The 17,687-nt window shown below is 48.1% G+C and overlaps 1 protein-coding gene across 3 annotated transcripts in view; it reads left to right on the top strand.

Moving 5' to 3' along the window:
- Positions 1-13,157: 13,157 nt before the first annotated feature.
- The window catches only part of dpys (dihydropyrimidinase), a 77,333-nt gene continuing 72,803 nt past the window's right edge, over positions 13,158-17,687 (top strand). For all 3 annotated transcript variants that reach the window (XM_055634908.1, XM_055634907.1, XM_055634906.1), the window contains exon 1: positions 13,158-13,572. In XM_055634908.1, coding sequence (XP_055490883.1) covers positions 13,300-13,572 — 273 coding nt within the window. In that variant the 5' untranslated portion in view covers positions 13,158-13,299. The remainder of the gene's footprint in view (positions 13,573-17,687) is intronic.

Here is a 17,687-nt window from a genome sequence, read left to right as displayed (position 1 = left end):
GTGTGCCTCAGGGTTATGTGCTAGGCCCATTGCTGTTTGCCATCTATATCAATGATTTGGATGAAAATGTACAAACCATGATTAGTAAGTTTGCAGATGACACTAAAGTGTGTGATATTGTTGATAGTGAAAATGGTTGTCAAAATTTGCAGTAGGATCTTGATCAGTTGGGCAGGTGGGCTAAGGAATGGTTGATGGAATTTAATACAGAGTAGTGCGAGGTGTTGAATCTTGGGATATCTAACCAGGGCAGTACCTATACTGAATGGCAGAGCTCTGGGGAGTGTTGTAGAACAGGTAGACAGGGTGATCAAGAAGGCTTTCGACAAATTGGCTTTCTTCTGTCAGAGTGAGTATAGAGTTCGGGAGGCCATGTTACATTTGTACACGACATTGGTGAAACCACATTCCATCCAGTTTTGGTCAAACTTTAATAGTATAGAAGTTAAGCTGAAAAGGGTGCAGAGAAAATTTATGAGGATGTTGCCAGGACTAAAGTTTCTGAGCTACAGGGAGAGGATGAGCAGGCGAGGACTTTATTCTATGGAGCAAGGGAGGATGAGGAGATCTTACAGAGGTGGATACAATCACAAAAGGAATATATAGGGTAAATAAAGTATTTTACCCGGAGTAGGGGATTAAATAACTAGAGGTGGTAATGTGCAGCCAGAGGACGTATTTGAGGTGGGTACTATCACAATGTTTATTAAACATTTGGACATGTACATGGATAGAATAGGCTTAGAGGGATATGGGCCAAATGCAGGCAGGTGGGACTAGAGTAGATGTTTGTCGGTAGGAGCAAGTTGGGCCATAGGGCTGTTTCCACACTCTATGACTGATTTGATAGGAGACGTTTCAAATTGGCACCATTTTTCAGACTCTGTCTGCCTGACTCGCTGAGTTACTCCAGCACCTTGTGTTTTTAGAATCCTGCATCTGCAATTCCTTGTGTCCACAGATCAACGAAGTAGATAGTTTTTTTTAAATAGTACTGAAAATTGTTCTACAAAGATTCTAAGTTTCCTATGCGTTACTTTAAATTGTCCACGGGCGGTAAAGTGGCATAGCGGTGGAGCTACTGCTTTTCAGCGCCAGAGACCCGGGTGCAATCCTGACTACGGGCGCTTGTCTGTACGTCCTCCCCGTGGGTTTTCACCGAGGTCTTCGGTTTCCTCCCACACTCCAAAGAAGTACAGGTTTGTCGGTTAATTGGCTGGGTAATAAATGTAAAATTGTCCCTAGTGTGTGTATGGCAGTGTTAATGTGCGGGGATTGCTAGTCGGTGCGGACTCGGTGGGTTGAAGGGCCTTTTTCCATGCTGTATTTCTAAACTAAACTAAATGACAGCAGTCATGAGTAGGGTTGTCAGTTATTTGCTGTAAGCCTGCATAATCAAATGACACAGATTTGCTAGTCAGTGTCAAGATATCCATGCCTACTGCTGACCTAAGCACTGAATTTTTATGGATCTCTTGCTGGGTGCTTCCTTCCCAATGCGATTCAGTATCTTCAGCAACTAGATCCTTCTGCTGTCACTTCATCTGTTTGGAGTGGACAGTGCCAGCCCTGTCCAGAAAATTACTGAAAAATCTTTGATAATGGCTAAACCACATCCATAGTTTGGCCATTTGTCAAAGCAAAATTAATGTATCTGAATGTTATGGACATACAAAAATATTCTTTAAGACATTGAAAACATGTTTTTTAGCAATTATGAATTCAAATATTTATTCAATTGCTGTACTCAATTATTGTTAATCAGTGTAATTAAAACTGATTATTTATATAATTATTGGTAACATTGCAAACATTTGAAATGATCATTTTCCATATTTTCATCCTAAACATTTCCTTATTTTTTGTTTACAGAGCCCTAGGTGATCACAAGACAAATGATACATAGCACATAGGGCAGTACAGCAAAAATCCTGCGGCTCACAATGTGCACATTGAATATGTTGCCAAGTTAAACTAACGTCCTCTGCTTGTATGTCATCTATATTCCTCCATTCCCTGCGTATCCATGTGCTTATCCAAAAGCCTCTTCAGTGCCACTGTTGTATCACCACCAACCCTGGGAGTGCATTCCAGGCACCCATAGTTCATTCTAGTCTTTGTCATTTCCAACCTGTGCAAATGGATCTGACCATCCACCCTATTGATGCCTCTCATAACTTTATAGACTTTTATCAGGTCTCTTCTCCGCCTCGGGCACTCTATAAAAACAATGCACGTTTGTCCAACCTCTCCTTATAGTTTGAAATTCAGGTGGCATTCTGGTAAACCTCTTCTGCACGCTCTTCAAAACCTTCACATCCTACCTGTAATGGGGCAACCGCAACTGTGTGTGAGATACTCATGAGGTATCCTAAACCAAAGTCCTATAAAGCTGTAACTTGCTTTCCTGATTCTTATAGTTAATACTTTGACTGATGAAGGCAAGCATACCATACAGTTTCTTTACCACTTTTGTAGTAATCAACACTACATATCGCCACGTTTAGGGAGCTGTGAACTTGGCCCCAAGATCCGCCAGTACATCATTGCTGTTAAGGATCTTGCTATTAACTATGTACGTCTCCTTTAAATTTGACCTTCCCAAGTGCAACAGCTCACACGTCAAGGCAGATCTGGTTTTGAGGATTTGAGGTTTGCTTGTATTTGTACCACAGAGATGTCATGGTGGCGCAGCGGTAGAGTTGCGGCCTTTCAGTGCCAGCGATCTTAGTTTGATCCTGACTTTGGGTCCTGTCTGTGCGGAGTTTGTGCCTCCTCCCCATGACCTGCATGAGTTTTCTCAAGAATCTCTGGTTTCCTCCCACACTCTGGGTAAGATCATCTCTGACCCTTCTCACCCTTCTCACCCTGGCCACAAACTCTTTGAATCACTTCCCTCTGGAAGGCGACTCCGGACTGTCAAAGTGCTGCCACAGCCAGACATAAAAACAGCATTTTTATCCACAAGCAGTTGCTCTACTGAGGTGGGGCTTGCAGGGAGGGGGAGGGTGGAGGGAAGAACGTAGGGGGTGTGGAGGGGAGGGGGTTTAGGGGAGGGAGGAAGGGTGGGGGGGGGAGGAGGGGGGAGAGGGGGAGAGAGAGAAGGGGGAGAGAGGGGGGGGGTGGTGCCAAAAATTTGTAGGGTAGACATTTGTCGGTCATTCAGAGTCAGAGTGCAGAGACTAATTGGGATCAGGAGGGCACCACCACTCCTTTTGCTCTGGTATTTTGTTAGGTTCACATGTTTGATCAATGGCGTTTCATTATTAATGTTTAGTGTTTTATGTGTCATTTGTAACTGTCACTGTATGTCATGTTGTCATTTGTGGGCGGTGCACCAAGGCAAATTCCTTGTATGTGATTGTTGAATAGTTGATTTTGGTAAGCCTAAGGTTTGGTTGATGTTAACAGTTTTAGTCTTGTTTCTCAGTCTCAAAATGGCTTCTTTGACTTTCACTGGTACAAGTTTGGTCCTCATGTTAATAAACAGCAAAAAAAGTTTCCAAAGGTGATGGAAAGACTGGAGGAGAGACTAGGTGCTGAGAGCTCTCTTATACCTGCATTAAGGAGGCATTTAAACACACCTGAACAATTACAAACACCTGTGAAGCCGTGTGTCCAAAACATTATGGTGCCCTGAAATGGGGGGACTATGTATAAATACAGCTGTAATTTCTACATGGTGTGTGAAATCACTATGTATAAAAATACCCTTTAATAAAATCTGACAAGGTGCACTTTAACCACATGTGGTTTTTTTATATTACAAATCTCAAATTGTGGAGTACAGAGGCAAATAAATAAATTATGGGTGTTTGTCCAAAAGATTATGGAGGGTACCGTGTGTAATTTCTGTAGTGTGGCAACCAGCACTGTACACAGTACTCCAGCTGTAGCTGAATCGATCACACCATAATCTCCCTCCTCTTGTATTTTATGCCCTGGCAGCAAAAAAGACGAGTATCCCATAGGTCTTCTTGGCTAACTTGTTGGGCGTTTACACCAAAATCCTTTTGTTCCTCAATACTCCCCTGGTCCCTACTATTCACCATGTGTGTGTGTGTTGACAACTGCTAAACCAATTACTGCCTAACTAATTTTGTCATTTCCGTCAACCTGGTCTCTGAACATTACATACACAGAAATGTTGCTACAAGAAAATCAATGTTGAAGGACTCAAGGATCACACAGAAAAAAATCTTCACTTTCATTTCTGAAAATACACAGCATGTGTGTGGTCTCTCAATCTGCTGAAACACAGCACTCCAGAGCTCCGAGAATTGACAACATACCTATTCCTGCACTGAAGGATACGATGTTCACACACTCAAATTCAAAGAAAGATGCGTTCACTCCTGAATTTGGAAAGTGCACAGCATGTGTACGCTTGACTTGTAAGAACACTCTGTCCATTCACTGGAAAATGCACAGTGGTCAGTCTCATGACCTCTAAGCATGCAAAGTGTTCACATTCCTGAGCTCAGAGAGTTCATTGAACTAAGAGAGTGCAAAGCATTCAAACGAGTTTCTCAGGGTATATAGTGTTAAAGCAAAAATATTCAGAGTAAGACTAGTCAAGTCAAGTTTATTGTCACATACACATACGAGATGTGCAGTGAAATGAAAAGTGGCAATGCTCGTGGACTTTGTGCAAAAAAACCCCAAACAAACTACAAACAGAATGGACTAGAATCACATTCTTTTACATATTGTGGAGGAAGGAAAAAGGGAAGAAAAAAAAGTTGACTACTGCCAACTTCAATGCATATTCTGTGGTAATGTTGACAAGTTCAGCAAAATACACCTCTGAAAATAGCATATTCACTGTAACTACAACGTTGCACTTCAGTGAAGAGAGTGAATAAGCTGCTGCTCAGAAAATACACAGCGCTCACCCTCAGATTTAGTGCAGGCACAAAGCAAGCACTCCTGAGCTGATAATGTAGAGTATTCACATTCATGTGTGTGCTTTGTCTTGGATGAGGTTGTGTTTTTTGAGTTTTGCTGGCAGGTGGAGATTATTTTATTGTATTGTTAACTTGTGCCCTGTAACGGGGTGGAAAGGCTGGCTGGATTTTGGACATTCATCGTGCTCTAGAGGAAGCATTGGCTGAATTCATTGTCCATTGAAGCTTCTGGTGACAAGCTATAAGGATGGTGGCACCTTGGCATTTGTTATGGAATGTCAAAGGTAAGTTAAACCCTCCCTTGTTGAATATGTCCATTGTCTGAAATCAGAAATCTGCAGATGCTGGATATATAGAATGAAATAGAAATGCTGGAAACACTCAAACAGGTCAAACAACATTAATGAGAAGAGAAACAAAATTAACATTTCAAGTGGAAGAACTTTCAACAAAATGGTTAAATTACTGGACGAGTAACAAAAGCCCACAACTGCAAGCCAGAGACATAACAGGATATTTAAATTCAGTCAACAATAGAGAAATTAAAGAAATAACTAGTGAGACCTCAAAAACAATTTGACATTTGTAAAAACCCACCTGGCTCTCTAATGGAAGAAACAGCCTAGCCCAAATATGACTTTAGGCCTAAAGCAATATGGTTGACTCCGAATGGACTCTGAAATGGTCATTGATGGAGGAATCTGGGACATAGATTCAAATGTTTAATTCTTAGTGTGCAACCATGTCCAGCTGTTCCCAGACTAATTTGTGAGAAAACTCTTCTAAAGTAGACAGTGTTCCAAATATTTATGAAGACACCTTTGCAATGTTGTTTTTTTCCGGGAATGTTTTTGGCACATTCAGATCTGTGATCTAGGTTGATGCTGTGTGATCAATACAGTTTAATTCTGATTCTGTTTTAATGAAGAAACAAATGTCACTCTCCATGCAGGTAGTTTCCTGAAAAATCAGCCTGTTATTATTTCTGATCAAAGACTGTGTGTGATCAGAGCTTGTGGAGGAGGTCACCCAAAATAAATTAGATTAGCTAAAGGTTGGAGGAATTAGATGATCCTGGTCTCACAGTGGAGAAAAAGCATGTTGGAATTTCCAATGTGGATTATGTTGGCCATCTTAATCCCTCTTTCTTCTATAGATCTAAATCAGGGTGTTATTCCCCCCGTTGAACTCTTGCTGCTCTTTGCCTTATGTATTTCCCCCATTGTACCATAGCCTTAATCCAACAGACAAACTGAGAGACCATTCCACATCCCCATTTCCAATGCCCTCGAGCACCTCTGATGAATGTTTCCATCGTACAATATCAAGCCCTTGTGATGATGGTCGGTGGGGGCGCTGCGAGCCGGCAGCCCGTGTTAGTTTTTTTCTACTTTTTTTGTTCTTTTTAGTGTCTTAATGTGAGTTTTTAATGTTTCTCTGTGTGCCTTGTGTGGGGTTGGGGTGGGGGAGTAAAGGGGAAACCGTTTTGGTCGCCTCCTCTATGAAGAGCGGGCGGAGCGGGCGAGCCCTCGCCAGAGGGGAGCGCTCCGTTCGCAGGCCCGCGGCAGCCTGAAGCCGTGGTCTGCAGAGCTCCAGTGGGCGAGCTTGGGATCCCTCGTTGGGGACCTGGGCGAAGAGCTCCGACTGCCAGCCCAGGGCCAACTTCTACCGCGGGCGCAGCGGGGACTTACCCGGAGCCTGGGATCCGTCGCCAGGCTCCGGTCTGCAGAGCTCTGACCGCCAGTCCTGCGGCCTACGCCAACTTGAAGCCGGGGTCCCCAGTGGGGAGGCACCGATTCAGGACTTGTGTGAACATCTTTCAATGCAGCATAATTCGCAGTCGCCATGTACATTCCAAAACAATACGAGTTGATCAAATCGTGCAGATGCCAGTGTTGATCCATTCGTGTGAAATTTACAACAATAAACTTCTCCCTCGTGACCCGTTAAAAGCATTAAAGGAGCTTGAAGACTCGCGGTTCTTGGTCCCACCAGCGGCACGGGCTGCTGTGGGCCCCCCTGCACTGATGGCAGGAGCTTGTTGCCGGGCTGCTTAGCCTGCACCAGCGCTATTTTACAAACATTTTCTATTCGTCAGATCCTGCCGACTGCGCCAATTGTTACAAGGGAACAAGTTCATAGATCTCTCTCTCTCTCTCCCTCTCCCCCTCCCCCTCCCCCAGCGCTGATCACGACTCAGCCCAACAGTGAACCCCTCTCTACATGATCTATTGGCAAGAGAGAGAATGAAAAGAATACTTGTCTTGGTATGCATGGGGTCTGTTTTACAGCAGCACCTCTCTCTCTTTTCCTTTCCAAGGACTTTCTTCAGCAAAATGCATGATACAGCGTACTAAAAGTACATCAAGCTGTCGATATGTACTATGTTCTCGACCCCACGTGGCGACCAGCATTTACGGAAAGCCTCCAGCTTTCCCATGGGCACCGTGTGTTCCCTTTCCCAGGACATAGGCCTGGAACAGGGGCAGGCAGCAGGCTCTGGTATGACCATCGACTGCCCGCTGCCTGGACCCGCGAATTGTCATCTTGGCCAGGCCTAGGAGAAAACCGACAGGGAGATCCCACCCCCCCGATCGGCCCTCCCTGCTCTCTGCCTTGTTTCCAAACACCAGGATCATGGGACTAAAATGCAACCAGAATTTAATGAGCAGCCCCTTCAGATATTGTTACAGGTGCCACAACCACACACGGTCTCTTCCACGCTGCTGAAAGTACAGAAGGCCGGCGAGCCCGTGGATCGACTCAAAGGTTTATTACATGCCACCGCTCTGTGCAACATTCCCCAGCCCAGGTCCCCAATGTGAAAGGGGACGACTCCCTTGTAGAGAGCCCTCCACTGGGAACCACTCCCTCCTTCAGGTGGTAACACGAACGGCCAAGGCGTTTCCGGACAGAAGACGAAGGCAAGGAGGTGCAGAATGTGCAGGAGCGTTCTGTACAGTATGTGTCTCTTCGCATCACGAAACAGCCGCTGGGCGTCTCAGAAAGGCGGCTCAAGTTGCGTGTGACGGCACCAGGGACCAATGAGTAAATCCGACGGAGCGGGGGTAAGCTCAGTCAGAACCACTCTAGGCACACGCCTCTCCTCGACACCTGGCATGGCAGGGTGAGGACCAGCCAACCTCTCAGCAACAACAACCCCCTCCCCCTGTGGAGCAACACGCTGGCTGAAAACAACCCAATTCCTCACTCTTTGCACATCACGATAGAAACTAGGCAAACCCCATAACGCGTGTTGACTGATGCCCGCCACCGGGAGCCGCGAAACCCCCCTAAAGGGCCTGTCCCACTTAGGTGACTTTTTAGGCGAGTGCAGGAGATTCTGCGCTCGCCACATGGTCGCCACATGTTCACTGATGAGTCTCCTTCATGGTTGCGAGGAGTTCCCGCATTCTGGGAACTTGTCGCAGCCTCAGTATGGTCGCTGCAAATTTTTGAACATGTTGAAAATTTTTCTGTGACCAAAAATTGGTCGCCATGGAGATGACCAATAATCCTGTAGTCGTAGAAGCTGTTGTAGTGGGGTCACCATGTAGATAGTCATATGTAGCTTTAGTTAATTGCCTTTGCTGTCCGGTCATTTCCATTGGCTCATTGGGGGAAATAAAACGTAAACTGTAATTTTCATAACCAAAGATAACCGACCGGTAATGTTAAATGTCCATCGAACTTCACAGCTGTGTATCTCTGCCTTATTAAAAGTTGTCTAGCTTCTTAAAAGTTGACTCCACTCCTTCTCCTCCCCCCCGCCCATTAAAGGACTTACCGTACACTGTGCTAGCCATCCTAATTACAGTCAACTAGCCATCCTAATTACAGTTCATCGCGGTGTGTGTCTGGATCACCTTGGCTTTGCACCGTGTGAATTTAAAACAGCGCTCCCCCTGGTAGCCCTGGCCCACGCCTTTGCGAAGTGTTTGTGTGTGTGTGTGTTCCACTCTGACAGTCGCCCTTCCAGTTCCCGGTTTTTCAGGCGACTGCCGGCAACTTGACGGTCACCGGCAGTCCACTGAAATATTGCCTAAGTGGGACAGACCCATTAGGCAACGGCCCTGGCAAAAATAATACGTGGCCAGAGCGTGCCATCTGGGGGGGGGGGGGGGGGGTTCTCCGCATGCGATATTGTTGAAGCCACATTTGGAATATTGTGTTGCCTTTTGGTCTGCCTGCTGTCGGGAGTATGACATTAAACTGAAACAAATGCAGAGAAGATTTACAGGACACAAGGGCCTGAGTATTAGGGAGAGGTTGTGCAAGCTAGAACTTTATTCCTTTAATGCAGGAGTCTAAGGGGTAAACTTATAGAGATATATGATATTATTAGGGACATTGATAGGGTGAATACACAGAGTCCTTTACTTTGATGAGGTTGGAGGAGGTGCAGGTGAACCTCTGCCGCACTTGGAAAGACTGCTTGGGTCCTTGAATGGAGTCAAGTGGGGAGGTAAAGCCACAAGTGTAGCATTTCCTACGGTTGCAAGGGAAAGTGCCAGGAGAGGGGGTGGTTTGGGTGGGAAGGAACGAATTGACCAGGGAGTTACTGAGGGAGCGGTCTCTGCAGAAAGCAGCCAGGGGAGGAGATGGGAAGAGGAGATGGGAAGATGTGGCGGGATCCCGCTGAACGAAACTATGTTGCCTGGCGAAAAGGTGCCTCCATGCAAGGACCCAAGCAGTCTTTCCAGGTGCACCTCCTCCAACCTCATCTATAGCATCCGCTTAGACTTAGACTTAGACCCTTTATTTGTCATTCAGACCTTTTGGTCTGAACAAAATGTCGTTGCCTGCAGCCATATGACCTAGACCCGTTATTTGTCATTCAGACCTTGTGGTTCTTGAACATGCTCGTTTTGCCTTGCAGCTTAATAATAAACAACAAAACACACAATAAACACAAATTAACATCCACCACAGTGAGTCATCCAAACACCTCCTCACTGTGTTGGTGGCAAAAAAATCTTAGGGCTGCAGTTTCTTCCCTCCTGTCCCTCTGCGCTGAGGCAATTCCCTTTCCCTGCCTGCAGTCATACACATGTAATAATAAACAACAAAACACACAATAAACACAAATCAACATCCACCACAGTGAGTTCACCAGGCACCTGATGGTAGGGTTACTAGTCTTCTGCGGCTCACCGAGCTCCGGGAATGGGCCGGTTCAAGCTCCGCGGCCCGGGGGTGGTCGAAGCTGCCGCCGTCCAGTCCAGCGGATGCAGCTGTTGCCACGGGAGCTCCGGAAAACAGGCACCAGCCTGTGACCTGCGAGTTCCGACGATGTCGTCCACTGGCCCGCGGCCGAGCCCCGGATTTCATATCGCCGCTGCCAGAACGCCGCCTCAGCCGCTGGAGCACCGTCTCCGCCCCGCGCCGGGCCGCCCTCACGGGAGCACCGTCTCAGCCCCGAGCTGGGCCGCCCTCACGGGAGCACCGTCTCAGCCCCGAGCTGGGCCGCCCTCACGGGAGCACCGTCTCAGCCCCGAGCTGGGCCGCCCTCACGGGAGCACCGTCTCAGCCCCGCGCTGGGCCGCCCTCACGGGAGCTCCATTCCAGCATCGAGCCGGGCCGCCCTCATGGGAGCACCGTTCCAGCCCCGAGCTACTCTAGGTGTCAGCTGCTCTACATCGGTGAGACCAAGCGCAGGCTTGGCGATCGCTTCGCCCAACACCTCTGCTCGGTTCGCAATAACATACCTGATCTTCCGGTGGCTCAGCACTTCAACTCCCCCTCCTATTCCAAATCTGACCTTTGTTTCTTCTGAGAAGAGGCTAGGTGAAGTGAGATAAATCAATATTCATACTGCTGGGCTGTAAGTTGCCCAAGTGAAATATGAGATGCTGTTCCTCCAATTTGCATTTAGCCTCACCCTGACAGTGGAGGAGACGAGGACAGAAATATGTGTGTGTAGGAATGGGATGGAGAATTAGAGCAAAGATACTAGAGGAGCTAGTATCTTTGAATTAGAGTGTTGGGCAACTGAGCGAGCAGAAGAAACTCAGCGGGTGCAGCAGCATCTATGGAGCGAAGGAAATGGCGACGTTTCGGGCTGAAACCCTTCTTCAGACTGATGGGGGGTGGGTGGGGGGGGAGAAGGAAGGAAGGAAAAAGGGAGGACGAGGAGCCCGAGGACGGGGGGGATGGGAGGAGACAGCTCGAGGGTTAAGGAAGGGGAGGAGACAACAAGGGCTAGCAAAACTGGGAGAATTCAACGTTCATGCCATCCGGACGCAAGCAACCCAGGCGGAATATGAGATGCTGTTCCTCCAATTTCCGGTGTTGCTCACTCTGGCAATGGAGGAGACCCAGGACAGAGAGGTCGGATTGGGAATGGGCGGGGGAGTTGAAGTGCTGAGCCGCCGGGAGTTCAAGTAGGTTATTGCGGACTGAGCGGAGGTGTTTGGCGAAACGATCGCCCAACCTCCGCTTAGTCTCCCCGATGTAAATCAGCTGACATCTAGAGCAGCGGATGCAATAGATGAGGTTGGAGGAGATACAGGTGAACCTCTGCCGCACCTGGAACGACTGCTTGGGACCTTGAATGGAGTCGAGGGGGGAGGTGAAGGGACAGGTGTTGCATTTCTTGCGGTTGCAACAGAAAGTGCCCGGGGAGGGGGGGGTGGTGCGGGAGGGACGGGAAGAATTGACAAGGGAGTTGCGGAGGGAGCGGTCTTTGCGGAAGGCAGACATGGGGGGAGATGGGAAGATGTGGCGAGTGGTGGGGTCACGTTGGAGGGGGCGGAAACGGCGGAGTGGGGTGAAAGGTGAGGACCAGGGGGACTCTGCCCTTGTTGCGAGTGCGGGGATGGGGAGAAAGAGCAGTGTTGCGGGGTCTGGTGGCCGATTGGGAAAGGGGGAGATGCAGCGAGACCTGGGTGTCATGGTACACCAGTTATTGAAGGTAGGCATGCAGGTGCAGCAGGCAGTAAAGAAAGCGAATGGTATGTTGGCTTTCATAGCAAAAGGATTTGAGTATAGGAGCAGGGAGGTTCTACTGCAGTTGTACAGGGTCTTGGTGAGACCACACCTGGAGTATTGCGTACAGTTTTGATCTCCAAATCTGAGGAAGGACATTATTGCCATAGAGGGAGTGCAGAGAAGGTTCACCAGACTGATTCCTGGGATGTCAGGACTGTCTTATGAAGAAAGACTGGATAGACTTGGTTTATACTCTCTAGAATTTAGGAGATTGAGAGGGGATCTTATAGAAACTTACAAAATTCTTAAGGGGTTGGACAGGCTAGATGCAGGAAGATTGTTCCCGATGTTGGGGAAGTCCAGGACAAGGGGTCACAGCTTAAGGATAAGGAGGAAATCCTTTACAACCGAGATGAGAAGAACTTTTTTCACACAGAGAGTGGTGAATCTCTGGAACTCTCTGCCACAGAGGGTAGTCGAGGCCAGTTCATTGGCTATATTTATGAGGGAGTTAGATGTGGCCCTTGTGGCTAAAGGGATCAGAGGGTATGGAGAGGGATCAGGGGGTATGGAGAGAAGGCACTCCTGCACCTAATTTCTATGTACGGGATACTGAGTTGGATGATCAGCCATGATCATATTGAATGGCGGTGCAGGCTCGAAGGGCCAAATGGCCTCTACTCCTGCACCTAATTTCTCGGGGCGGGGTCGGGTTTCGGGTCCGGTGACTAGGGGGACTCTGTCCCTTGTCGGGGCGGGTCGGGTCCGGTCGGGTCCGGTCGGTCCGGTCCGGTCGGGGCGGGCGGGGATCGGGGAGAGAGAGCAGTGTTGGTCGGGTCGGGTCGGTCGGTCCGGTGGAGAGTCCAGGCGGGTCCAGGTAAGGTCGGGACGGCTGTGGGTTGCTGGAGGGGGGTCGGGGAGTGGCGAGGGTCAAGGTCAAGGTGGTCGGGGGTCGGGTCCCGGGTCCGGTCGGGGCGGCGGGTCCGGTCGGGGCGGGTCGGGTCCGGGTCGGGGCGGGTCGGGTCAGGTCGGGGCGGGTCGGGTCCGGTCGGGGCGGGTCGGGTCCGGTCGGGTCCGGTCGGGTCCGGTCGGGTCCGGTCGGGGCGGGTCGGGTCCGGTCGGGGCGGGTCGGGTCCGGTCGGGTCCGGTCGGGTCGGTCGGGGCGGGTCGGGTCCGGTCGGGGCGGGTCGGGTCCGGTCGGGGCGGGGCGGTTCACGTGGGCTGAGTGAAGGAAGGGGAGGGGGTTCCTGAAACGGACCAGTCTACGCGGCATCACCGTCCACATTGTGCCTGGTGTGTAATTTTTATTGCCCAATCTCGCCGCCCGCCCGCCAACTCCCAGCCGACATTCCCCGCTCCTCCTTCACTGGGACTGTGTTTGTCGACCCGCTGGCGCTCGCTGACTGTGTGTCCGTCAGCCCCAACACAGGGCCGCGTTTACACACAGGGGGGAGAGGGGGAGATGGAGCGGGCGGGACCGGGCGGCCACCCCATCCTGATCCGTGGCGGCAAGGTGGTGAACGAAGACCGCTCCGAGTTCGCCGACGTCTACATTGACCACGGCCGGATTCACGATGTGGGGCCTAAGCTGCCGCTGGCGTCGCTGCCGCCGGGGACCAGAGTGATCGAGGCCGCCGGTAAACTGGTGCTGCCGGGCGGCATCGACACCCACACACACATGCAGCTCCCCTTCATGGGCACACAAGCTGTCGATGACTTCTATCACGGAACTAAGGTAAATGACAAAACTCACACACTTTCTACTGTACTTTCATGGCTTGTCCTTTTGGAATCAGATCTCATGTTAGAGTGACAGACAGACAGACAGACAGACAGAGAAAGCTTTTCATTTTAAACCATGGAGCCTCTGATCAGAACCCACTGAGCTCTTCCAGCTTGTCCACAGGCAGCATCACTGGAGAGAGGAATGGGTGACACCCTTCTTCACAGCAAACATTATATGTTCCTCTAGTATCTTTGCTTCAGAGCACTTCCAGCTGTTTGTTTTGGTCTGGATCTGGATGAGGGAATTGAAGGCAATATCTCCAAGTTTGCGGAAGACACTAAGCTGGGGGGCAGTGTTAGCTGTGAGGAGAATGCTAGGAGACTGCAAGGTGACTTGGATAGACTGGGTGAGTGGGCAAATGTTTGGCAGATGCAGTATAATGTGGATAAACGTGAGGTTATCCATTTTGGTGGCAAATACAGGAAAGTAGATTATTATCTAAATGGTGGCCGATTGGGAAAGGGGGAGATGCAGCGAGACCTGGGTGTCATGGTACACCAGTCATTGAAGGTAGGCATGCAGGTGCGGCAGGCAGTAAAGAAAGCAAATGGTATGTTGGCTTTCATAGCAAGAGGATTTGAGTATAGGAGCAGGGAGGTTCTACTGCAGTTGTACAGTGTCTTAGTGAGACCACATCTGGAGTATTGCATACAGTTTTGGTCTCCAAATCTGAGGAAGGACATTATTGCCATAGAGGGAGTGCAGAGAAGGTTCACCAGACTGATTCCTGGGATGTCAGGACTGTCTTATGAAGAAAGACTGGATAGACTTGGTTTACACTCGCTAGAATTTAGAAGATTGAGGGCGGATCTTATAGGGTGATTTCACTAAAGGTCACTGGAGCGTAGATCCGCACCCACGTGACCAAAATTCTCAAGTGGAGGACACTCGAGGGTTCCAGTACATGTTAGTGGATGGGGAAAATCGCATTTTCCCACCCGTTAAAAACATAGAAAACGGCGAGGTTGTGAGCTGCAATTTACTGTGCCAGTCGGGGTGACCGTGAGGCACAGCTACCTAGATTTACAGGGAAAAAAAAAGATAGCAAGTAAGGTAAATTCAAGAGGGAACTGAAGGTGCCAAACCGGCGGAAGTGAACAGCCAACATTTGCCGTGGATATTTAAAGGTCCAAAATATCGGGAATTATCGCGTTTGCTTGCTGAATTTCATCAAAAGTAAGTTAATAATGCCTTAGGTAGCTGTGCCTCACGGTCACCCCAACTGGCACAGTAAATTGCAGCTCACAACCTCGCCGTTTTCTATGTTTTTAACGGGTGGGAAAGTGCGTGTTTTGCCATCCACTAACATGTCCGGGAACCCTCGAGTGTCCTCCACTTGAGAATTTTGGTCACGTGGGTGCGGATCTACGCTCCAGTGACCTTTAGTGAAATCACCCTATAGAAACTTACAAAATTCTTAAGGGGTTGGACAGGCTAGATGCAGGAAGATTGTTCCCGATGTTGGGGAAGTCCAGAACAAGGGGTCACAGTTTAAGGATAAGGGCAAAATCTTTTAGGACCGAGATGAGGAAAACCTTTTTCACACAGAGAGTGGTGAATCTCTGGAATTCTCTGCCGCAGAAGGTAGTTGAGGCCAGTTCATTGGCTATATTTAAGAGGGAGTTAGATGTGGCCCTTGTGGCTAAAGGGATCAGGGGGTATGGAGAGAAGGCAGGTACAGGATACTGAGTTGGATGATCAGCCATGATCATATTGAATGGCGATGCAGGCTCGAAGGACCGAATGGCCTACTCCTGCACCTATTTTCTATGTTTCTATGTCCTTTTGGAATCAGATCTCATGTTAGAGTGACAGACAGACAGAGCTTTTCATTTTAAACCATGGAGCCTCTGATCAGAACCCACTGAGCTCTTCCAGCTTGTCCACAGGCAGCATCACTGGAGAGAGGAATGGGCGACACCCTTCTTCACAGCAAACATTATATGTTCCTCTAGTATCTTTGCTTCAGAGCACTTCCAGCTGTTTGTTTTTTCTCCAGACTCCAACATCAGCTGTTTCTTGATCTGATCTGTTTCTGAAGTGTGATTTTCATAAGATTACCCAATTGCTCCTCATTTCAGTTCAGCAGCGTAAGATTACCCAATTGCTCCTCATTTTTGTCACACAGCACAAAAACAAGCCCTTCAGCCTAACTCATCCATGCTGACCAAGATGTCACATCGAAGCTGGTCCCTTTTGCCCACATTTCCTACTTCCTTTGGCAGCTTGTTCCCTCACCCGCTGTGTCTAAAAGGTTGCCCTCATTAAATCTTTCCCCTACCACCTTAAACAGAAGTGATCTATTGAAATAACTGAAACTATTGGGAATTATCACGTTTGCTCACTGTATTTCATCACCAGAAAGGCTTTATTTGTGTTTTTTCTAGATTCCTTTGGTATCTAAAATGTTTCAGAGGTGATAAGTCTGGCTGTAAAATTTTAAAATCATCCATGGTTCTCATGTGGGTTTTTACATTAAAAAGAAAACGCTTATGAAGCAAAATTTATCATTTAAAAAATCGCAAACCATACGTGGGTTTTGAATTACATTTTACTCAGATGCAAGCCAAGGAATGGCATATTTTGTTGTTAATTTGGCATAATCAACCTCAGCAAATTGACAATATATTTGAAAGGGAGTGGGTGTTTAAGCTGTCAGGACATAGAAACATAGAAAATAGGTGCAGGAGTAGGCCATTCAGCCCTTCAAGCCTGCACCGCCATTCAATATGATCATGGCTGATCATCCAACTCAGTATCCTGTACCTGCCTTCTCTCCATACCCTCTGATCCCTTTAGCCACAAGGGCCACATCTAACTCCCTCTTAAATATAGCCAATGAACTGGCCTCAACTACCCTCTGTGGCAGAGAGTTCCAGAGATTCACCACTCTCTGTGTGAAAAATGTTTTTCTCATCTCGGTCCTAAAGAATTTCTACTTTATCCTTAAACTGTGACCCCTTGTTCTGGACTTCCCCAACATCGGGAACAATCTTCCTGCATCTAGCCTGTCCAACCCCTTAAGAATTTTGTAAGTTTCTATAAGATCCCCCCTCAATCTCCTAAATTCTAGCGGGTACAAGCCGAGTCTATCCAGTCTTTCTGCATATGAAAGTCCTGACATCCCAGGAATCAGTCTGGTGAACCTTCTCTGTACTCCCTTTATGGCAAGAATGTCTTTCCTCAGATTTGGAGACCAAAACTGTACGCAATACTCCAGGTGTGTTCTCACCAAGACCCTGTACAACTGCAGTAGAACCTCCCTGCTCCTATACTCAAATCCTTTTGCTATGAATGCTAACATACCATTCGCTTTCTTCACTGCCTGCTGCACCTGCATGCCTACTTTCAATGACTGGTGTACCATGACACCCAGGTCTCGCTGCATCTCCACTTTTCCTAATCGGCCACCATTCAGATAATAGTCTACTTTCCTGTTTTTGCCACCAAAGTGGATAACCTCACATTTATCCACATTATACTGCATCTACCATGCATTTGCCCACTCACCCAACCTATGCAAGTCATCTTGCAGCCTCCGAGCATCCTCCTCACAGCTAACACTGCCCCCCAGCTTTGTGTCATCTGCAAACTTGGAGATGTTGCATTCAATTCCCTCGTCCAAATCATTAATATATATTGTAAAATTCTGGGGTCCCAGCACTGGGCCTTGCGGTACCCCACTAGTCACTGCCTGCCATTGTGAAAAGGACCCGTTTACTCCTACACTTTGCTTCCTGTTTGCCAGCCAGTTCTCTATCCACATCAATACTGAACCTCCAATACCGTGTGCTTTAAGTTTGTATACTAATCTCTGATGTGGGACCTTGTCGAAAGCCTTCTGAAAGGCCAAATATAACACATCCACTGGTTCTCCCTTATCCACTCTACTAGTTACATCCTCGAAAAATTCTATAAGATTTGTCAGACATGATTTACCTTTCGTAAATCCATATGACTTTGTCCAATGATTTCACCACTTTCCAAATGTGCTGCTATCCCAGCTTTAATAACTGACTCTAGCAGTTTCCCCACTACCGATGTTAGACTAACTGGTCTGTAAT

Source organism: Leucoraja erinacea, chromosome 4 (assembly GCF_028641065.1).
Source record: "Leucoraja erinacea ecotype New England chromosome 4, Leri_hhj_1, whole genome shotgun sequence".
Lineage (NCBI taxonomy): Eukaryota > Metazoa > Chordata > Chondrichthyes > Rajiformes > Rajidae > Leucoraja > Leucoraja erinaceus.
This window is presented reverse-complemented; position numbering and strand designations above follow the sequence as displayed.